The following is a 23,826-nucleotide window of genomic DNA, read 5'->3' as shown; positions in this document are numbered from 1 at the left end:
CCTTTTTATTCAACTAAGATAATATATTTTGAAATAAAGGTAATTCAGAGAATGCAGTTACATGAATAGTTTGCTCATTGTCATAATATCGATCCACACATCCCCACAGTTAACGTGTCAGTGGGGAATGCACCTGATTGAAGTGGCTCTCGTATTCCAGGTGGCGCAGAAGACATATGCAACATACAGAGTCAGCAGTCAGGATCAAAACATTAGATTAATATTTTCATTTCATGTTAATATATTCATCATCCAGCACCTGCGATCCTATCCCCATGTTTTTTGTTTAACCCAAAACCTTACCTGACGTGATGCAGGACTCTGCTTGTGATCTCTATCCCTCCTAACACCTAAGAGATCATTGTGAAAGTCAGTAGGATATGCCTAATAAAGTTAGGAGGGGAAGTCGATCAGACAAATAAAATGTAAACAGGAAGTTGTTTCTTATTGTGGGTCTCAGCTCAGTACTTGCTCTCTGCTTGAGCAAGGTTGGATCTTATTGATGTCAAAACACATAAGAGTTTTAGCTGATTTTAAAAAGGGCTGTTCTATGGGATTGGATTGAATCACTGGTCTGGTTTTTCTGGTACCTTCGATCTGACTTAAAAAAGGATCTACGTCAGGCTTTAAATAGCATAACAAATTAGTTGGTATGCAAAAATTATTCTTTGTAACGTTTGTTGTACGACATGTTGTTGGTAAAATCCTTTTTTTAATCATGTCTTTAACCATAGCTGGCCTGTACTATAAACAGATAGTGCCTCTCGCATTGGCTGAAGACCTGGCGTACATTGGAAATATTTTCCTAGTTTAAAAAAAAAAAAAAAAAAAAAAGAAGGCAAAAAGCAGGAAAAGCCCTGATGGTAAGATAAAGCATAACACCAGTGTTGCCATGGAAGCATTTGAAAGTAGCTGTGACTGAGATGAGCTTACGGACAGCCCCACATTCTCTCAAGGAAATGGTGAATCCAAAAATAGGCACTTAGGTAACACCGCGTGAGGTCTGTCTATTCAGACAACTGATGTTGACAGCCTGTAGATTTGAAGCTGCTCGCTCATGTACTTGTGACACAACTAGCAAAGAAATTCCCCGACTTTAAAATCCTCTGTTTGACAAAAGATAACTACAACAGGTGTGAAAATATCCTACTCAAGTTTCCAAGTCAGTTCTTACAGAAGACAGCACGGTAAGATAGATTTTCCATGTGACTCCTCCCCTTTTCAGAATCATAGTGGTATATGACCCACATTTGCCCCATCTATGAGAGAGGGAAACTCCAAAATCAGTTGTATTGGATATGTATGGAAATGTAAATATACTGACAGTCATTAAAAAATGAAGATACCACTTGACCGAAGCACAGCTACGTGACTGATGAATTAAATTGTTACTGTCGTCGAATGCACGACTGCAGTAGACACAGTACAGATAAACGCACACACACATACAGTACACACTAAAAGCATTCAGGAAGAGTACAAAATTACAAGCTTACTGCTGGAGCGCATTCTGTTTTATAGGTTAACATTTATCTTCTGACAGACAGTACAGGTGGCTGCCTTTCTTTAAACGGCTGAAACCTTACAACTCATTTCCTGACTAACTGCACTAACATCCCCCTGACCTACAAAGAACCCTACTTTTATTTCCATAATCATGTCAGGTACAAACACAAAAAAGGGCACATCAGGGTTTTTCCTGGCTCAAAATGAGGTGGAGGTAGTACCATCCTGAACATGTGCACACAAGTGCATGTGTACCTTGCCTTCAACTGGCTTAAGCAAACACTTGGTACAAGAAATTTATTTTACGAGTACGATTTAATTATATGATTGAAGAAAATTTGTACAACTATTTATGAAATATAGCCAAATTTTTACATGGAAAGTCAGCTGTGTGTTATGTGAATTCCTGGATATTAAATGTTCACCTGCAGTTTTGGTGTTGTGCAGTTTTGCAGTTGTGGTCCCAGTAATAGGCCATGTATTTTGTTCTGAAGTAGCATATCACATGACAGGTTAACCTATGTTTGAGGCTGAGTCATGACCACAGATGCTGATAAATGGAAACTCTTGAAAAAAAAAAAAGAAGAAGAAAAGATGGTGCTGGCAATATTGTATTACACAAGTGCACAATTGTAGGTCTCCTCATTTATTAAAGCATTTAAAAATAATGTATCTCCTCTTACACACTTTGACAGAACACCTTTTAAAGGCAGTCTATTATTTTTGATGGAATTTATTTTGATTATTTTACTTCTTATTTTCAATTATTTGCCTTTATCAGGCTCAGTCATATTTTTATGTATCGTAAGGAACTAATGTCATGTCTCATAGAAGTCTTTTAAGGCACATAGAGTAACGTTTACAAAGGCAGAATCCGACTGCCATTTGCAACAGCATTTAAAGACTAGCGATAATAAACTGTCATCAAATGGCAGTGAGGAGGAGTGTTGTTTTCTTTGTTGATGTTTTTTTCTGTTGTGGTGGCAAAGATGCTACCAGCAGAAACACTGTGAGGCCCTGTGCTCCTGCTTTGCTGTGGTCCAATACAGATGGTTCTGTTCTTTGTCTCTGGCAATTTTGGCAGTGCCTTTCCCAGTGCACTGTGCTGATTATGATACACCACCACCACCACATCAGCGCACTGCTGCATTTGCAGTTACAAATGACAGAAATCCACCAAGTGCAGCACTTGTTAGAAAATAGTGTTACACACGTCAGACTTTTATCAAGAGCTGGTAGCGGGGGTGAATTTGACTGGAGGCTGCCTTGTAATTCTCCATGCAGGAAAAACCCTGCATCTTCTTATTTTATTTAGCAGTTTGATGGAATAAGGGATAAATGAGGTCTGCAGCCTGTTGTACAACTAAAACACGAGATGGATTAGATTGGTGCCACTATCTAGAGCAGTGGTTCCCAACTGGTCCAGTCACAGGGTTGAGATTTGCCCTTTGTCATTAGTTTAAGGTCCACACGGTTTAGTACATTCAATGTCATACTTGCGTTTGGCCATGTCGTCAAGCTAGTTTGCTGTCTCTGTCAAGTAGCTGTCTGTTGTTCACTCACTCTACAGCAGGAAACGGCACTTCAAAATAAAACTCTGTGCCGGAAATTCACTGTACATAAATATAAAGTGTGTTTTTTACAAACCTGACATGTTTGCGAGTCACTTGCGGTGCATTCAGAATGGACCCGCAATCCACCATTTTGGAGCCACTGATCTAGAGTAAAATTTTCACAATCCCCAGGCTGTAGAAAGAGAATCCAGTGATCAAGTGTTACTGCACAAGGGTGTCTGCTAAAACATATTATCTTTTAATATCTTACAGGTGACCTTGGCTGCAGTGATATCCGTGGCATGAAAATGTCTGTGAGCCAGCGTGTGGAGGGGATCACCTCCCAGCTGCCCATGTTCTACTGCATGATGAGGCCCCACATCAGCCTGGTGCCCTCTGTGGCTGCCAACAGCACCGACAAAAGCCAGTCGACCTACTGTATCAACTGGTGCGAAGGAGACAGCTCTCTGGAGGTTGTGGATGGCCTGGAGGGCAAGACCATAGAGGAGTAAGGACGACTGTATAGGAAGTTGGCAGGAGGGTTTTCCGCTCGCAGACTGTTGAGAGACTGGATTGGATTGCAATTATCCAAAATTCATAAATAACTGCAGAGCTTACTGAGATAATGATAATGATTACTTTTATTCCAAGTTTGAAACAAGGCAGCCTGAAATGTAATTGGCAGGATACCAGCTGTGGGATTAACTGCAGTGTGTTCCTGAGCTCATGAAGTTCCCTTGACACCGACTGCTTTGGGATTTACTTTGAATTTCCTGTTTTGTTAGCTTTGTCTGTGATTACATTAAAGCTTTTTCTTTACACTGATTCTTCTGTTGTAGGTCCCCCTTTAAGAGTGGCTCTGCTCTTGCAAGCCGTCTGTGCAAAGCCGCGATGCTGCACCGCTTCAAGTTGGTGGCCAAAGAGGCCCAGCGGCAGGACCTGCTGGCCACAAGCTCCTACAGAGAAGCCAAGGTAACCTCAGCAGTAACACTTGTAATACGGCATTTACACAGGTTGCAACACTGATCCTCTGACGTTCACTTTATTTGTAAATAAAAGCACACCCTGTAGTTTCAAAATTAATCAACACACATATGATACAATTCCCAGTGTTTAGTTTGACAGATGATGAATTTATTTGTCTCAGGCATATTGCTCACTCCTAACTTCACGTTGTCATTTCACATTTAAAATCAGCTTTGTGAGGACTGCTGTGTGTGTACTTTAGGAAAATTATTTGTAAGGTTCATGGTTATTCGCCTTACTTCTATTGTTATTTTTTCACTGAAGAGGATGGCGAAGCCGTACCAGGAGGCCAAGAACGTGCTGAGGGCATACCTGTACAAACAGGGCTTTGGTTCCTGGCTGGTCAAGCTGTCGGTTAGTGATAACTTCAGCATGTAAAAAAAAAAAAAAGAAAAGAAAGAAAAAAAACACGTTATCACTGAAAGCCATTGTGTTCAGATTTTTAAAATCAAGTTCAGTTTACAAGAATCAGTTGTTTCTGTGAGCCTTTACCAAGCTGGTAATACATTTCTGTTGTGTTTTCTGAAGAGATTAGAGTTAATCTCTGTTCATGTTTAAGAGAGGTTTTGTGTTTGTGAACTCTGTTTGCGGACTGTGACCCTCAGGGTTAGTTCGGGTTTTCAAAAGAGGAATACAAATGCTATAAATTTGTATAAAAGAGACATTTGTAGAGGCAAACAACTTCTGTTGCAGCCCACTACAGACCTTAATCAGGGTAATAGTTATTTTGTTCATTGTTTTACTGTTGAATTATTTTAAAGTATTACATGCTTTTGTGTGTAATCATAATGACCATGTACAATATGTAATCATAATGTTGGTTTGCTACTTGTGAACTTTTCATTATGGCCCTGAGGGCTCTGGAGTATTTAAGTTAATGAGGTCATGATTGTTTCATAAAAGACCTGAGTTTGGTCTCAATAAGTTACTGTTTGTGTTTCCACTCTTTGGAGAAAATAACATTTTTGGTCCATATTCAGCCATTTGACTAAACACTTGATACTGAACAGTGCGATTGGCTATCACATGGATTTAAATCAATAAAAATAAATCATTCCAAGCTCAAAAGCTGGTATTCAGTTCATTTTTATTTTGAAGAAATTCAAAAATTACCAAGAAAACTCTGAAGGTGAGAACTGAGCACTTGTTTTGCTATTTCAAGTCCACCAAAACCTACAGCAAATTAGAATTTCAAAAAAGAAAAACTCTGTGAAGCTGTGATAACAGGACCACAATCAGAACACTGCTCAGAGACTGTCTGTTTATCTACTGCTTCATCTGGGTAATGCACAAGAGAAAGACACTATTAGTGACAGGAAGAGAGAGAGAGAACACAGTAGATAATAAACCATTTTATTTAGAAAGAAACGTTAATGCACACTATCCCGTGTGAATTGGCCTCAGTTTACCAGCATTTCACCGTTGGGAAGTGCTGATTTCGCATCTTTTGGGGCGCATTCAGATGCAAAATGACCTTGGATATCCAGAGATTTGCACTGCAAAAATGCAGACTGCGTTATGTGAAGATCAGGCTGCTCGTCACCAGATACAAACCGGTTGACCCCCATGTTGATGCAAACTGTTGATATGCCTCACTCTGTTATTACATATACGCACACAGGAAATGCTTTGGTTTCCTGTGTATGCTATGCAGTGGATCATTTACTCTTAAAGTGTTGAGCAGCCTTGTGAATGGAGTGGTGTGTTTACTTCCTACTGCTTTGGGCGAAAGAAGGAATTGCCAGTGCATTGAGGAAGCTTGTGTTCGAGGATCAAGCCTTTTGGTTGTATGTACAGCTCCAGGTTTCATACTTGTCTCCTTTTATATGTTCTCGCGTTTCATATGCAGTGCAGAGTGTGATCTTTGTAAGTGTAATGCAGTGCACCAAACCCTGATAGAACTTTGCACGGTTTGTGTGGCAATTTATCAAGATTGAGCGGTGCTGCTTAGTTTAATTGGAATATGTATAACTTTTGACTGGTTAGGTTCTGCTCCAGTTGTGCAGATCCCCAGAGGTGATGTCTAAAGCTGATGCCTTTGTTTTTCTGTTTTAAATAATGATGTGGGGTGGGGGACCTTAACAGCAGCACATGAACAAAGTAGTGTTGGTATGATTCAGATTATACTAAAATACCACGTTGTGTAAAGGCACTGTATGTAAGTTGCCCTCTTTCCTGCTGCAGTAAGTTTTTTGTTGTAAATTCCTCTGTTGTTTTTGTAGTTAGCAGGGAAAGTTTTGATCAAGACAAGTCATTGGTTGCCTTGTAAATCAGAGATAGTCTTCAAAGTATTCTCCCTTATCGTCGTCCACTTTTAAGACTTCATCATTGCTATGTTGTGTGGATTTTGTCTAACATCAAGCTGCCACCTCAGTTGACTTTTCTGTAAAATGGCACCAACCCACAGTATTTTAGCACTGTGATCTTGGCTGAATCTGAAAGTGCTACATGTGATTAAATGTTGCCTTCTCTTGTATTCTTGTGTTGGACTGCAATCTTTTGTTTTAATGTCAGTAAACTTTAATGTAAAGGTTTGCCCCCATGGACATTGTTATTAATATCAGTATTTATTTATGTGGCAGGTTTTTACATCAGAAGTTAAGTTACTGATTCAGTTCCCCCAAACAGATGCAGTGTAAGATAGATATGAGGCCATCTTTCTTTTTTTTTGTGTGGCATCAGTCACTGAGGTGATACTAGTAGGTTTAGAGATAAACAGGATATGCAACTCTATTGATGTGGTTACAAAGTGAAAACGTTTGAGACCTGAGCTCTTAGAAGCTGGAGCACCTATGCTTGAGGTGCTGTGCAGAAGGATGTGTAGTAATATGTGCTGCATTCTTGTAAATCGTGGCTTGATTCAGAAATCCACATGCCTCAGGGTTGCTTTTTTTTTTCCTGCCATTTTGTCTCATGAATCATGTGTTCAATAAAAGATAGAACAAATCACATCAGGGGACCCATCATTCTAAGAAAATGACATAACATTACATGAAATGATAGGTAAAAAAAACCCCTTTCAAATACATTTAAAAGACAGACACTACTATTATTATTAACTAAGTTATAAATTAGTGCTTTTGGGGGAAGTGACTGTCCTGGTCCCTTATGCTATCTTTTGGTCTCTGGATCAATTTGCAGTGTTTGTGTTCGTGCAGCAAAAAACTAAAACCAGGTGAGAAAACATTGTTATTAACTGAAATAAAAAGAAACTAGACTTTAGAATAAGATGACAAACTAACTAAAATGATATTGTGTACTTACAAAAGTAAGGAAAATAAAATAAAAATATACAGGAAATGTCTTCAGTTTTAGTCTTTGTCAATTTGGACAAGTTTATCAACACAAGAAGCACGAGGAGTCATTGGTGCATATGTTGATTGAAACTGGGATGTCTGCATGCCTTCACAAACCGTTGTGTTTGCATCTGAACTTCCTTAATCTTACAAATACTCCCCCATATTATAAAAACAAACATAAAACTAATGCCTAAAACAGTAAAAAAACTAAACTAAACCTTAAAATATTTAAAGGGATAGTTTGCATTTTTTGAAGTAGGGATTGTTTGAGGCACTTCTCCATAGTCAGTGTATTACATACAGTAGATGTCAGTCTGCACGCCCCCACTTTGGTGAATCAAGCTGGACACGAAAGCTAAACAATCTATTGCTATGGATGGGGTCAGCAATAAAACATATTTTAGCCCCCCAAAAAGTCCTACCTAAAAAAATCAACATCACTTTAAGTGTATGCCATATTGAGAATATTTTCACCGCTTTACCTTTCTGTCAAAGGGGGAGCTGTCAATGGCTTCAGTTACTCATCTATGCTCTTGTCAAAGCCACCAGACTATATTGAGAAAAACAGTCATTTTAGCTCACTGACCATGGGAGCTGCTGGTCAGCTGTTGCTGCGATCAGTTTGTTTGTTATTATGTGACTAACCTAGCCTGGTTCCAGACCATAGACCCCGCCCACTCAACTGAGTAGGCTTGCATCTCTGGTCTGGCATACTGCAATGAATTTGCGATTTATCTCGTCCAAACGATGGATGGACCATTGTTTGGACGACATTAACGATGCTATCGAGGTATTTCGCCACTACTCGCATTAATGGAGGACCAAATTAAGGAAGCTGCAAAACTGGATTTAACGGCGATGCAGCTGGGCGAGCACGATGACGGAGACATTTTAAACGGGCAATGCTCGCTTGTTTTCGGCACCCCCGAGGCATGGATACTAATGATGTCAGATTCTGGGTGAGTCGTTGATCTCTACTGATTGGTTAGGGAAAAAATCAAATTCCCTCCCCCTTGTAAATCGCCTTCAATGGAAGCCATGTCAGACTGAAGGTTCTGGGAGCTTCAGTCTGACACTCAGGCTATGACTAACCCATTAAAACGCCGAAGTCACACAATAACACAAACCAACTAACTGATCCAGGCAGTGATAGACCAGCAGCTCCTGTGTTCACTAATGTTAAATCACTGTTTTTCTTAATGGAGTCTGGCTTTGAAGAGAGCGATATAACGGCTTCATTTTACTCTTGGAAATCTGTCGCCCTTTTTAAACAGGAATTGTGCAAATTTGCAGGAAAGCCCAATCAATCTTCTTTCAGCATTGGCAGTATAAAAATAAAATCAGGGAGTGCGGCAAAATGCCGCCTTCCTACTTTTGTTTTTACAGAATGTGCCTTTTTCGGGGCAATGGGGGGCGTGAGCAAGTAACAAAATGTGTAGCTCAGCGTGTGACGTCAACAGTGACGTGGGAGGGAAGCCGCGGCTGGTCAGTCCTTCGGCGATTCTCTCGTAAGTCGGCCCGTTCTTCACCGTCCCCGTCACTTGACGGTTAATGGCCTCTTCGTTTGCGAGGGCAAGGAGGGCGCGCAATTCCTTGTCTCCCCAGTTGCTCATCTTTACAGTGTATGTCAGGTTTGTGTTTCCCTCTTGCTACTAACTGCTTGCTAATTCCTGCTATCAGCTGTTTCCTGTTTATCCACCGCCAGTGGGTCGCACATGCGGCATCATCAACAGCTCCTCCCACAAGTCTTCAGCAGCCCCTTCTGTGACGGAAGGGCGCCTCGTTCTGTTTAAACCAAAAAGGTTCCGCCAATATGTCTACCCTTTGAGGCGGAAAATTGAGCACCTCGGATCAACTCGCCAATCCGGCTCTGTGTGTCTTGGCAAAACAGCCCAACATTCGCCGAAAATCTGGCAGTGTAAAAGGGGCTGCTGTCTGACATCAAGGTATAGCAGTGACAATACTCTCAGTATAGCGTACACTTAAACTGATATTAATTTTTTAAAGTGGGACTCCACAGCAGTAGATTTCTCAGTCTCCACACCAGACTCCGACCTGCTTCCCAAACTGGGGGCGTGTCGACAGCCATTTACTGTTTGTATTGTCTATGAATAAGTACATCATACAACCCCTCCTTAAAAATCTGAGCTATCACTTTGAACAGTAAAGACAAAACTGAAACAAACCTACTCTGGAAACTAACTGGAACTAGACTGACTTGCAAACTGAACTGAAAGCAGAAATTGGAAACAAAATAAAAATAAAAGCTAATAAGAAATACAAAACTATGACTACAACTCTGGCCTGTAGTGTAGAAATGATTTGAGTAGTTGGAAGAAGACAGAAAGGCACCTCTCAAAAGCAAGTCCATTTACCCTTTACTGTTATTGTATTGGTCTCATTGCATGACATTTTGGACACCATACTGTGCCCTATCACCTCAACAGTTTTAGTTGACTAAACTTCAACATAATGTAACCACGTAGGTGGCATATCAGGAAATGCCTCTATGAACCATTCGTATGCTGTTACAATGATCATATAGTTCTTTTAGAACCCACTGAAAAATGGTATTCTGGCAATATGAGCTTCAGAGCTGAAAAGGCTCATTAATATAACAGTGGAAGGCTATGACAAACAACACACTGTGTCATCCAGTGCTGCAAATATAACACCAAATAATTTAGGTGTCTGGAGTCTGTGTTTACAGTGTAGTGAGATCCTGCTATTAGTGAATGCAGCATGTAAAACACTTTAAAATAATTAAAATGAAAATACAGAGGTGAATCTGTGTAAAAGATAAAAAATAAAAGCAGTCATGTCTTCATGTTAAAGCTGCAGTTGGTAACCTTTGGAAAATAATTTTGTCATTTGTTGAAACTCACTATATCCACACAAACATACATGAGACATGATCTGTGGAAAAAATCATTTTCCTCTGCCGTCTCAGTTTGCTTCTAATGATGTTAACAAGAGAGTGAAAAACAACTAACTAAGCAGCTTATCAAATATGAATCAAGATTCCGTTATTGCATTGTTTATTTTCATCTCGCGTTTTCAGAACAGTTATTAGGGTACTGTTTAGCTGTCAAATGAGAGCATTGCTCTGGCCGGTGGGCGGTGCTTGGTACTTCACTTGACTGTTTCCGACACAGCAGCCGGGTCACATTCTCATTTTAAAGCTGAATAATACACTGAAAAATGTTTATGAAAACAATCAAGGCTAGAAAAGGGCAATGCACTAACAGAATCTTGATTCATATTTCACCAGCGCTGCCTAGTTTGACAGTTTGACCGCAGTTTAAGACCAGTAATTGACATGAATGACAGCTGCGTTAAAGGCTCTTTGTCTCTGATTGGCTGTTTTTCATTAGATTCTAGCAAAGGCCATTAGAAGCAGTTTTAGGAGGAACATATTTTTACAAACTATCTGTTTCATTAAACACTGTGTGGATGTAATGACAGTTTTAGCAAATATGACAAGGTTACGTTCATGGACATTACCAACTGTAGCTTTAATAATTATGGCGACATAGAGGGATAGTGCACCCAAAAATGAAAATTCAGCTATTATCTACTCACCCATATGCCGAGGGAGGCTCAAGTGAAGTTTTAGAGTCCTCACAACACTTGCGGAGATCCAAGGGGGGAGGGGGTAGCAACACAACTCCACCTAATGGAGGCTTACGGCGCCCCAGATTCAAACGTCCAAAACACATAACTGAAACAACAGAATATCTCCATACTGCTCGTCCGTAGTGATCCAAGTGTCCTGAAGCCCCGACATAAAAAGTTGTTTGGAAAAATTTCATTTGAACTTTGTTTTTAGCCTCATTGTAGCCTGTAGCTCTAACTGCCTCTCTGTGCACTGCGTTCACGTGTGTGCGCTTGCGAGAGACCGAGACATGGGCACGCGTTCATGTGTGTTCACGTGCTTTCGCTGGTCTTGCGCGCAAGCGTTCACGTGAACACCATGTACAGAGAGGCAGTTAGAGCTACAGGCTACAGTGAGGCTAAAAACAGTTCAGATGACATTTTTCCAAACAACTTATGTCAGGGCTTCAGGACACTTGGATCACTACGGACGAGCAGTATGGAGATATTTTGTGGTTTCAATTATGTGTTTTTGGACGTTTGAATCTGGGGCGCTGTAAGCCTCCATTAGGTGGAGTTGTGTTGCTACCCCCTCTCCCCTTGGATCTCCGCAAGGGATGTGAGGACTCTAAAACTTCACCTGAGCCTCCCTCGGCATATGGGTGAGTAGATAATAGGTGATTTTTCATTTTTGGGTGCACTATCCCTTTAAATGCATGGGTCTTTAAGATAAGATTTAAGAGTGGAAATTTGGGGGGGTTGGTGGGGAACCAGACAGCTATTAAAGGGGAGCACCACCTAAATTAAGAATTCCAATATGCCTGGGAAAGTTCAATCAATATTTGTGAACATGAGCTCCTCGCTCTCAAAGCCAGAAACCAGAGAAGTAAGTCTCAAACTTGTGATGGGTATAAAGTCTGGAGCTGTTTCACAAAGAATGGCAGCTTGATTTTGTGGACCTATAGAACGATTGTTTTGTTCTTTTATACTCAAACCCTTAGTGTCATCTAGAAATCTTTCCCATGTCATTGTCTGTGGAGCAGCTCCAGACTTTCTACCATAAGACATCACAAATTTTAGTTTTAATACTCTAGCTTTTTGATTTGGGAGAGTTGTTCATGTTTTTGAATAATTTCAGACCATAGGAATGACATGTATGACTTTTAAAAAGTAGTTGATTTAAAAATATATATATGTATCTTGGCTGCCACACTACTACCTTATGATGCCAAAAAACAGCTAACTTGCCAACGTAGGCAAAAATAAGTGGATTTACCTTTTGGCACAACTTGCTAAGCACTGTGGGACTGTACAGAAACTGTATTTGTTCCTAAAATGACTTGACAATGAATGAATCACGCTGACTTTTACTTTTCCATACTCATTGTAGACAGCCTGGTTTGTACATTTACCATTAACGTTAAGGAAATTCTGCCTCCCACAGACTGAGGTCCTATTCCTCTCTCACATTAGTTGCATCACTGCTAATGTTAAGAGGGAAAATCTGCTTTTTGGCTCTCAGAAATGTATTGTGTCTTATATATATTTTATGGGTAGCTCAATCTAAAACTTAATCCAGACAGCATTCTTATTTGATGAAGTCTCTGCCATCAACACATGTAAGCTAAACCATTTTTTTTTCTGGACAAATGTAATAGTAATCTTTGGAGGACACTTTCCATAAATTTGTACATTTACTTAACGACAATACAAAAAACCTCTTTAAGATAGCATTTTATTAAGTTACACCCTCGGGTTTAGAGCACCAATATACAGCAAATAAATTAAATATTAAATATATAAATAGAAATTCAGAGCTTTACAGGAGCTTACATCAAATACGTTCTCATTATTGGAGACTGAGAACTTTAAAATACATTTCACAGCAGATTCTTGTAGAAATGAGTGAAAAAATACATAATTGTGTAATAGGATTATTAATATGTAGTAAAAAAACACATTCAGTACCGTCTCCATATTGCAGTCACAATGCTATAAATATAAATATTTTAGAGCAGTGTTCAGTATCATAGCATCACTATAAACAGATATACCTGAGATCATTCTCCTCGACATGTATAGATGTTGCTTGGTTATATAAAATCCTGAAAACACCCAAGATATATGTTCTTGAAAAGTCCATCTGCTTGAGAATCGATGGTTGGTCGTGTCGTCTCATACTAGTTAGGGATCAGTTGTTTCCTCTTGTGCAGTATTTATCGCCTGAAGTAAATTTTCTGTTTTGTTGAGAAACTCACCGAAAGGAGTTTCAGACCACAGCTCACAGTCACATTTAGTTGAGCTTTTCGGTGCCTAGAAATAAGTTGGAGTAAGTTTAGTCCATTGCAATAAATGTCATGTTGTAGTCACATTGGTGTTTTTTTTTTTTTATCATTGGCACTTGATTTGGTAATACAGCATGGAGAGATACTTACATTGCCTTTCTTCCCCAGCTCTTCAGTCAGCTCATGCAGTTGTTCAAGAGCCACGCTTATGTAGTCGTAGGGGTCTTCACATTCCGCTTTGGCCGTTCCATTAAGTTCTTTCTTAACGCATTCCAGTGCTTTAGTAAAGCATTCTCTCTGTGTGTGTGAGAAAAAGATGTTTTAGCTTCCTTTCACTGTTCTGACTGAGGCAGACTTGTGGCTGCACGTGGAGATATCAGCAAATACAAGCTGTCACAGATGTGTGAAGTATCAACACCTGCCAAGCTCATTTCCTGTACTAGAGATCCTTTACATGTGGTTTATAAAAGCTCATCTAAACCCTGACACTTGAGCCTCTTTGATGCTGGGGAGTACCCCACCCCGACTTTTTTTTGTTCTTGACTTAATATTAACAAACTGATAAATCCATCATAATCATCATCATTTTAGGCACAGCACATACATGAACAGTATTTCATTGTTACATGTGAACATTCAGGGAATACATCATAACATTTTAAAGAACTGTAGATCAAAATGATAACAATATAAAATACGCCCTTACCTGAACATTTGATGGAGTATAGAATATTGAACTTGATGGCTGTATGGACAGAAGAAAACACTGTATAAGCAACTGGCAGGAACTTCGAAAGCTGAGCAGAGGAAAATATTTGGCTTGAAGTGACTTACACAATTGACGGTTTTCAGCCTAGGGTCGATATGGAAGTCGATTCGGGCATCATGAATGGGTTGTGATTCTGTTTGAAGACAACCAGAGAGAGAAACAATCCAAAAGGCAATCCTAATAAAGTGCTCCATATTCAGCTTGAAGGCTTGTCAGTGTAATAGTCAAGTTGTCTAGTAGGTGTTGCATTGGTTTACTTAGCCCCTGTGCTGTATTGAATTTATATAGCTGTGGGGTGGAAAGGGTGGGCTGAATTAGTTGTATATCATCTAATGCATACAGCGTTGTTTTTCCTTTAGATGACTCTTGGAATTTTTTTTTCACAGTGCTACTACAACATGGTAAAATCCCTCAAGTGGCCTCTTGTAGCACAGCATTCAACATCAAGCTCATATGAAAGTAGGTTGGCCGTCCCTAGTTTGTGGTGCAGAGGGTTTTTCTTTCTCTGCTTGCTCTGCGGGCAAATGTTTGTCATGAATTCACACTTTCTACTTTTTCATACATATATTAAGATTATGTGAAACAGCAACGACATGCCTGTCTTTCTGTGGTTCACAATTTAATAAGGCACAGCTTACAAAAAAAAAAAAAAAAAGAAAAAAAAAAAGCCTCACCTAGCAACATGTATACTGACATACTGAAAGAATGTTAGGCCCTTGTGCTCAGTGTAAGTTTGGTTTGTTGTTTTTTTTTTTGACCCAAAGTGTGATCTCAAGTTTATCTGCTCACATTATTTTTAACTGTTCTAGTACAAGTTTTATTAATCAGCTTTTCAAGCAAGCAAACTTAATGTATATAACAGTTTTTAGAATGTAAGTTAGAGGAAGAAAAGGAAAAGAGAAAGATGGAAATAAGAAGAAATTAGGGATTTCAATTTTGGTTAGTTGCTGTGGATAGCCCAACACCTATTAAGCAGTAATTAATCTGTAATTTTTAAGAAAAAATAAACAACACAAAATTATGTGAAATTTAGGGCTACAACGATTAGTCGACTAGTTGATGGATAATCGACAATTAGAACAGTATTGGCAGTTTTACACACTCTCCCATGACGGTGAACTAAAACCCTTTGGTGTGAGTATGAAACAAGACATTAGATGACGTAATTTTAGGGTTTGAGAGAGACAGATATTTTTCAACATTTTAACACATTTTTTGATAAAATGATTAGTCAACTAATCGAAGAAATAATCGACAGATTAGTTGACAATGAAAATAATCGTTAGCTGCAGCCCTAGTGAAATGTAATGGCCGGGCTCCACCGGCTGCAAACTAAGTGTCATTACAGCGTAGCGTCGCGGCGTATTCATTTGGGCTTCTCTGACTGTGTATGGAAGCGACACGTAGAGAAGCCAGTGGGGTTGTTTACCGTTTGCCGAGTCGAGAGGCTGCATGTAGGCTGCATGAGATGTTAAAGCATTTTCCACCTAAGTTATTACATATATTTGAGTTATCTACAAGTTTATGTTTGTCATCTACTCGCTTTTAAATTTCCGCCACGGACATTTATACAATGTCACGGATTAACACGGGTAAATGCATAAAAAAAAATCATTACATATCACCTCTGATAATGGTTTATTCGTTTAAAAACACATTGTGCTCATTTAACACACTATTTCATGTAGTTTTTATCTGCTGGAGGGTCGCGTAGGGGAGCGTAGCGTGACAAAAATAGAAGAGCCGCGTAAAATAGAGTTGTTGTGTGACAGACGGGGGTTGTTGCGCCGCTCCCGTTACCGGTGGAGCCGCTGTAATTGATTAACAGGGGGGCGAGCTGCTACAGGACTTGTGCTGCAGACGTGTCGTGTCGCTGACGTGTGCGGTGGAGCCCGGCCATAAGAGGCACTTAACTTTTTGTCCAGCCCTCAGTTGACCAAATGAGCTTTGGTGCCGCATTTCAAAGCGTTAGCCATTAAGAGGGGCTGCAGCTCTTAATGTTTTGTTATAAATGTAAATGCCATAATTTTTTTGTTAGCTTTGCTGACAGATTGGTGGCAAGCCCCGTTAACATGCAGAAACATAGTGCCCACCCTCCGATCTCCACTGGTAAGGTAGCTGCCACTTTACATTGTGCTCTGCAAAGCCCCTCTAGTATTTTTAACTATGCTAGCACTACTAGCCGTGCTGACGCTGCTAATGGTACTCACAGTGCTAACATTGTCAACGATGCTAAAGGTGTTTTTAGGCTTAAAATTAGATTGCTTACTCACCAGGGCAACCTGGATGTAGACTGGAGGGTGGACTCTATGTTTCTACTGTAACGCCATCCCACCACCATGGGTCAAGACGTTGTTACCAACAATATCGCGGCTAGCATTAATACCTCATTAGCATTGTTCTTAATGCAGTAAAGCCTTGTAAACCTCACAGAGAGTGTGTGTGTGTGTGTGTGTGTGTGTGTGTGTGTGTGTGTGTGTGTGTGTGTGCGCGCACATTAACCTATGGACGGACAACAACAACAGATCAAATATATTCTCTGGGATTAACTGATTAACTGACAGTTAACTGTTTCATTCATTCCTAAAGGTAATAGAAAATAGTAATTAAAGGATAAAAAAACAAACAAGGACATATAGTGTACAAATCACAAAATATAAAGATATAAAATCGAGAAAATAATAACCACATATTGAGCAATTCAAATACTGTTAGACATCTCTTGGTGTCCTGGTTTATCTGCTCATAATGTCTTGTTGGTAATTAATTTGTCATGTGATCAGAGGATAATATTCACTGATTGCTTTATCACTGGTAGATAATATTCACAATAGTTTCCTTAAGGTGGAGGTATGAAAATCTTTTTGTGCCCACAGGGGAATTTTCACAATAAGACTCATGAAACATCATAAATTATTGAACGTATTTGTACACCATATATGTAATTAGAATAAAACATAAAATATTAGGTTGACGTATAGATATGAAGTGCATGATCTAGTCGTGTAAGTGTATCACTTATTAAATGCCAGTGTTAATATTGTAGGTGTGTTAAGCAGCTGAATGATAAGCACGTCTTTATTCGCATCTGGTAAATGTACCTACTACCTAAAGGTTAAATTGCATATTCAAATGAGAGGGTGATGGATCTTCTATTACTTTATTGGTTTATTAGTTACATCATACAATTTTCCACTTTCCATTTCCACATGGTCCACTTTTACTTTCTTGTGTCGGTGTATTCCCACCGCCTCTGCCTTGGGTTGGTAGATTCCTGCTGCCTCGCTCGCTAGACTCACGAGTTAGTTTGAGATCAAAAGTGTGGTGGAACCTTTTTAAATCCATGATAGTGTTGGTCATGGTATTACAACTCAACAAAGATTCCCTAGGTTAACCTGAGTAAGGCAGTTAACTTTCAGGGGTCAGTTATCATTTTGCTTTCTTGTTTAAAATCTAGAAATTTTTGAAGTTGCATGAGTTTTGTTTATTGTCTAATCTGTAGATTTCCCAGCGTGAGTTAAAAGGACCACCAAAGCTGCATCATCTGTATTTCATCAGCTTCCAAAACTACCGTGATGACTCACACAGTCACTGATAAAAAAAGTGTGCAAGTACGCAGCCTTGTGGCACCTTCAGTTCATGATGACTGTGCCCTGCACACATTGTAGATATACTGTGGCTTGAGAGCAGTTTAATATTACCTTCCAAGTGTTGATTGTATACGCCAGTATCAGGAGCTTTACGAATACTGTACGTCTGTCTGGTCAATGTGAAGATAAAACAGAAAAAACTGTATCCTCACATAAGGTGATGGAGTTTGTTTATGCAAACCTCAACCCAACAAAGCCCCATTTTAAAAGACAAAGTAGGTCGTAAAATAACTCTTGAGCCTATCAGATCTGTGGTTACAGTTATGGTTTAGCGTAGGTCACTACTAGGGTGGTGTGGAGAATTCAAATATCACGTTATGTTTTGCCTTGACACTGACAATATGATGATATTGTACGGTATTATGTATTTATGCTTTCACTGAATATTTACACAATTATATTTCTGATAAATTATCAGCAGTAATGTGGATACAGTAACTAAGGTCATGAATATTTGTCTGGTTAAAGGCAAATAAAAGAACAGTCTGGTGTGTTCAGAAAATGACATCACTTAACTGTGATAACCTTGACTTGACTTGTAATGTAGTGTTCAGATCCACACATGATATTACGATATCCAAAATCTAAGATGATATTTAGTCTTATGTCACATTTGATAAGATTTCGTTATATTGCCCAGCCCTACCCACCACAGCTACTTGGTTAGAATCAGAGAAATGGTTTAAGAAAGCCAGTCTCCGGTTTGAAAGTCACACATTTTGCACCCCTGTTCATCTACTCTTACCTCATCCTTTCAACTTTCCCTGCACTGTAAGAACGTGACTCCAGTGTCTGCGTTGTCATCTCCCCTAGGCATATGCCTGGGAGGGGTCATGCGTTTGGTTGTGTGTGTATGTGCATGTGTATATCTTTCTGTCCATCTGCAGCTACTCATGCATACTTATTAGATTGACTTCTAACCCAGCCTAATCTTTCTGGCGTTATAGCATTATTTTGTTGGGTGGGAAATGTGAGAGTATCCCTAATGAGATTGAACACAAACAAAATTCCTGCACGATCTAATCTGTGGCATTTAATTTATACATTGTCATTCAGTGTTGAGGGCATATTTCTCCCACCTCTCTGAATAACTTTTATCTTTATCAGGACCTAGTCTTAACTTTGAAGGGAAATTCTTATGCCCATTTCGGACCAAAGATTTGTGATGAGACGAGTTGAAACAAACTACTTGCAATGCGCCGTTCTGCAGCGTTGTAAAAATCTGCCGACTCACACCAGTGCAGTTAGATGAGACGGTATATCATCTCTATGCAACAATGCTCTGTGTTTCCGTTCTGATTTCTAGCTTTTCAGGCTTATTTTGTGGCTGAATATAATTTGTAGCTTCTTAAGATATGAATGAAGATAGTGATAGTGAGATACTGGTTGCAGTTGCATCTGTAGTAGTGATGAAACAGTGAAAAACAGAAACAAAATGAGCATCAGATGGACTGTATTCAACTAGCGGCAATTAATCAGTCAGTGAGAATGTGTGTGTGTCGGGTGGGCATATGCACATACAGCGAGTAGCAGCAGCGTCCCACCGTCCAACACCGCCACATTGTGAGAACGGAAATGTAGGGTTTGGCGGGGATGTAGCACCTGCCACGGCAAGCGACCACGCTGCCTGCGGTCATTTTGACCAGCTGACTTCAATTCAAGCCAATTGGTTGTTGAAACAGGTGACGTGCTTTACATTTTAAAACCAGCCACCGGTGATTTGACCAGCTAAGTTGCAGGTGACACCATCAGCCGGCTTAAGTAGAGCTCAGACCGGCCATTTCACACCGCTGCAACTTTTCTCTGCAGCGTTCTTAAACTGTTTCGTCTCTTCGTCAATCTTTGCTTTTTTGCTTGAACCCATAATAATTTGTTATTTTGATGCTCAGCAGTTTGAAGAACACATGGTTTAGCTGTTTAATACACTTGTGTCACTCTTCATCCTGTAAAAACCAGTGACTTTCATAGTGTTAAAGGGATAGTTCCGATTTTTTGAAGTGGGGTTGTATGAGGTACTTATTCATAGTCAGTGTATTACATATGGTAGCTATCAGTCAATATGCTTCCTTTTGGAGAGGCAGGCTGGAGTCACACACAGAAGCTAAGCAGCCTGACTAAAACAGTAATTTAGGGTGCCTTCAGACGTAGAGTTGTCTTGTTTGGTCTGAATCGGGGACTGATTTTGTTACAAAGTTGTATAATTGCCTAGAGTTGGTTCGTGTTCTCACGGCAGCATTTACAAGAGGACCAGATCAAATGCCATTTGCATGAAAGCTGTTCTTGATTGATCAGAATTTCCATGTGGGAAAAATCCAGGAAGTAAACCAAACGTTGAAGAAGAGTAGACTTGCAAGATAAATGTGACACTTTCTAATGTCACAATGGAGGGACAACTACGCAGGTTGATTTTAGCGCTGCTCATCGTGGACTATATTGCTGTCATTGTTCATTTTAGTCAAACCATACAGTTTGAAAACAAGGCACGGCTCCAACTAGAAAACAATGTTTTGATGCATTGGATGTGCTGAATGTGCATATTAAGGCAGTACAGGAGGAGGTGCACATTAATAATCCTCCAGGACTGTAACATGCTCATGTTTAACCCAAACAATGTGTCATGTGACTGCAGTTGCTTCAGACACACGTTCTCACCACAAACGAACCGCACCAGAATTTGTTTGTGACCAGGCCGTGACCACCTCTTCAAGAAGGTCTCAGTCAGGTTGTTAAGAGTGCGTTTGCTGTGTTCACACCTGCCCAAACGAACGGCACATAGGGAACAAAGAAACTTGAGTTCGATTGAACCGAACCAAACAGGACAGGTGTGAAAGCACCCTCAAGCTCACTGAACGTGGAATCTGCTGGTCCACAGCTGCTTCAATCAGTTAGCATTATTGTGTGACTGTGGTGAATCTGAACTAACCCTTTTAAATGCTTAAGTCACACAGTAACACACACACACACACACACACACACACACACACACACACACACACACAAGAAAAAACAACTGTCGGAGGCAGTGGCAGACCAGCAGCTTCTGTGTTAAGCAATGTTAAATTATTGTTGTTCTGAGTGGAGTCTGATGTCAAAGACAGTGATATGACGACTTCATTTTCCCATTGGAGATCACTGTCTGACCTTAAGGAAAAACAGTGAAAAGATTTTATGAATATAGCGCACACTTAAACTGATATCATTTTTTTTAGGTGAGACTTAGGTGGCTAGAATATGTGTTGTTGCTGACCCCTCCACAGCATTACATTGCTTAGCTTCCAGCCAGCTTCTCCAAACTGGGGGCATGCCGACTGAAATCTACAAGGGCTGAGTTAAAATCATCTATTCAGCCGACTCAAATAGATTTTTAATGGAATGACCCGATAGCAATCATAAAAGCCAAGATCGATCTTTTAATATACGCTTTTTCCCACGGATGTGTGAAGCTTTAACCCTGTTAAACTTCACTCAGTGTTGTGATGTCAGGAATATGATTTATTTTATTGACATTTTTTATTGACACCCTAGTAAATGTTATCTCTTTCACATACTAGCAAAAATTGGTACTGTAACTGAAAAATCTTGGATATCGGATCTCATCAAATCAAATCAAATCGGAAATCAAATTGAATCAGAATCAATTCAGGAAATTAGTGGCGATAACCAGCCCTAGTTACTCTCTGTGGTCAGTACATAACGTCTGTGTCTGTCTGTGCCACATGCCCCCCGCTTTACAAAATCTTAACTATCCCTTGAAAGTGAGTGCATGTCTCATCTCCACAGGAGTCACATTTTAGCATATCACTCTCATTTTAATCTTGGATCTTGCTTCAGAAGTTGATAGCAAAATCTGCTATTTCTATACGGTTTATCTACATGAAAACAACATTTTTTTTCTTACAAACACAGATAAGTGTCAGCACTGAATAAGAAAGTGACAAAAAACATGTCTTTTATCAATTTCTAGCTCCAATATTTGACAAGCAGGCATTTTCTTCCTGTCCTAACACTGTTTTTGAGAGTGGAGTTACCATCGTACATAAGCAAATGCATTAATGCTTGAAGAAAAAAAAAATATCATGATTCACTGTTGTAATTCTTCACATTTTATTAGCAATTTTTCACATATTGTGTACACAAATGTGGTACATCAGATGCATAATAAATAAATAAATATATAAATAACTAGAGAACTTTTTGCAGTGTTTCCGAACAATTATTAGCGAGAAAAAAAAAAAATCACATTTTAGTGGAGTGTGTCATATTAAATAATCTTAAAGTAGAGTGCCACGTGCGCACATGACGTTGAGCTGTTCAACAAAACTCTGCAGGTTTTCCACAAAGTCCTTAAACTGGGTTTCCTTGGTTTCCAGCTTGCAGCCTGGAGAGTCCGCCTGTGTCTGAAGAGAGAAGGCTGGTTTAGTATTGGAGCATGCATTTTGAGTGAGGAACTTAAATCTGAAGAACTCATAATACAACACTGACAACATTTACCAGTTCTATAGTAGAGCTCAAACCCTCCTGAGTGACGCCAATGTCGTCATAGACATCTGTGCATCCGTTTGTTTTGGCCTTCTGCAGCCCCTTCTCGAAGAGCTTCAGGGTTGCATTATTGCAGTTCTTCTTACAAAGACAGAACAATTGTTTGGGTCACACTTAGACCAGCGATAAAAAAATTAACAACATCATGACAGTTCGTGAATCAGATTGAATCTATTTCCATTTATTTTAAAAGCCGATTACCGATGTTGGTGTTGGTGTCATTTTGCGGTAAATCTAACTTTTAATCTCATGCAAACATTGTTTAAGAGACAGATTTTTTTTGTCAATTTTGAAAAACACATGAAACAGTTTTAAGCTGCTGTTAAGTCTTAAGGACAGGTTTGGCTTCTGCAATCTGTAAAAGCAGCTTCAACATCCTGAATGAGGCTTAAACCTGATCTGCAGTGATTTCTTACCTGCACATTTGTTGTAGAAGTGAAGGTCACATTCACGTGGTCCTACAGCAAATAAGAGAAAAAGACAATGTTACTATTTACTTTCACTTGAAGCATTTCTTTTATCAGAACCTCTGATCCTGGTTGGTTCTTAAAGTTATTTTAAAAAACAGTTTACGATGAAATAACTTACACAGTTGACACGTTGTTTTAGTTCACTGAGTCTCAGATCATCGTTTTCAAAGCAAGGCGATGGGGTAGGTTTTGCTTGAAGACAGCCTATGAGAAGACACATCCAGAGGGCGATTCTGAAACACTGCTCCATGTTGAACTTCATTGAAAGGCTTGATTGCAGTTTCTTGTGAAGATGTACAATAGCGCTGTTCATCAATGTCTTGTGATGCTATCTGATGCAGATTGTCAATTTATATGGTACAGCAGACAAAAAATGAGTGGGCTGGTTAAAGGTGTGTTCTTGTATGTTGTCTTATTTTTTCCTACTCATCATGTTGCAGTTTTCCCTTATCAACTGCAGGGTGAAAAACCCAAACTTGCAAATGATCAGGTGGGCACAGAGTTCACTTTCTGATGGTGATCAGTGGAAAATGCGGCACTTTGACCATATTTGTACAGATATTATTTTTTATGAATGATGATTCTTTATTGTCACGTTCACTTATATCCCATTACAAATAAAACGGATTAGACATTTTTTTTGGTTGTGTAAATTGTTCCTGTGGATTTGTTAGTGTTTTATTGACTGTGTTGATAGAGTTTTTATCAGCCACAAAGTGAGCGTAAAGAGAGAAGTAAGAGGTTTGGTTTGGTTTCCTTTCTGCAGACAAATTTCTTGGTATTTCTTTTCGTTCAACAGCTCGCAAGACCACAAACCTATCTGTCACATCCATGCCTTTTGACTTTAGGGTCTGTGTTTAGCCAGAGCAGCAGCTAATTTCAAACTGTGTTTAATATTGTTACATTTAAAAAAATCAGTCACATACAAGTATACATTACAAATTGCTGGGGTACTGCAAGTAAATGAATTATACTCCAAATAACACTGGCATTATAAGCACAAATAATCTGAAAGGATCTGTGTGTATGCATGTGTGACTGTTTCAGTTATATGCTGTAGGTCTTTTTTTCTTGTTGCATGACAATATTTTCAGTGTTGCAATAAAACAATAGTGATGTTAAGTAATAGAGCAAG

At 39.4% G+C, this 23,826-nt stretch overlaps 2 protein-coding genes and 1 long non-coding RNA gene across 5 annotated transcripts in view; 2 read left to right on the top strand and 1 right to left on the bottom strand.

The window, feature by feature from the left end:
* Window positions 1–23,826, top strand: part of adad1 (adenosine deaminase domain containing 1 (testis-specific)) — a 59,784-nt gene that overhangs the window by 10,313 nt on the left and 25,645 nt on the right. Inside the window, exons 11-13 of one of the 2 annotated variants that reach the window (XM_049585427.1) lie at window positions 3,333–3,567; window positions 3,899–4,031; window positions 4,350–5,214. In XM_049585427.1, coding sequence (XP_049441384.1) covers window positions 3,333–3,567; window positions 3,899–4,031; window positions 4,350–4,463 — 482 coding nt within the window. In that variant the 3' untranslated portion in view covers window positions 4,464–5,214. Of the gene's footprint in view, window positions 1–3,332; window positions 3,568–3,898; window positions 4,032–4,349; window positions 5,215–23,826 lie in introns of those variants that run through there. The other variant, XM_049585428.1, reaches the window with a different exon arrangement.
* bbs12 (Bardet-Biedl syndrome 12) overlaps window positions 5,772–23,826 on the top strand; it is a 61,025-nt gene continuing 42,970 nt past the window's right edge. Inside the window, exon 1 of one of the 2 annotated variants that reach the window (XR_007450045.1) lies at window positions 5,772–5,872. The gene's annotated coding sequence lies outside the window, so the exon portion shown is untranslated. The remainder of the gene's footprint in view (window positions 5,873–23,826) is intronic. The other variant, XM_049585423.1, reaches the window with a different exon arrangement.
* On the bottom strand, window positions 12,717–14,412 carry LOC125894204 (uncharacterized). Its single transcript, XR_007450046.1, has 4 exons — window positions 14,098–14,412; window positions 13,970–14,008; window positions 13,414–13,560; window positions 12,717–13,291 (listed from the first exon to the last, which is right to left on the bottom strand). It is a non-coding gene; the product is annotated as an uncharacterized LOC125894204 (long non-coding RNA).

Source organism: Epinephelus fuscoguttatus, linkage group LG9, assembly GCF_011397635.1.
Source record: "Epinephelus fuscoguttatus linkage group LG9, E.fuscoguttatus.final_Chr_v1".
NCBI classification, from domain to species: Eukaryota; Metazoa; Chordata; class Actinopteri; order Perciformes; family Serranidae; genus Epinephelus; species Epinephelus fuscoguttatus.
This window is presented reverse-complemented; position numbering and strand designations above follow the sequence as displayed.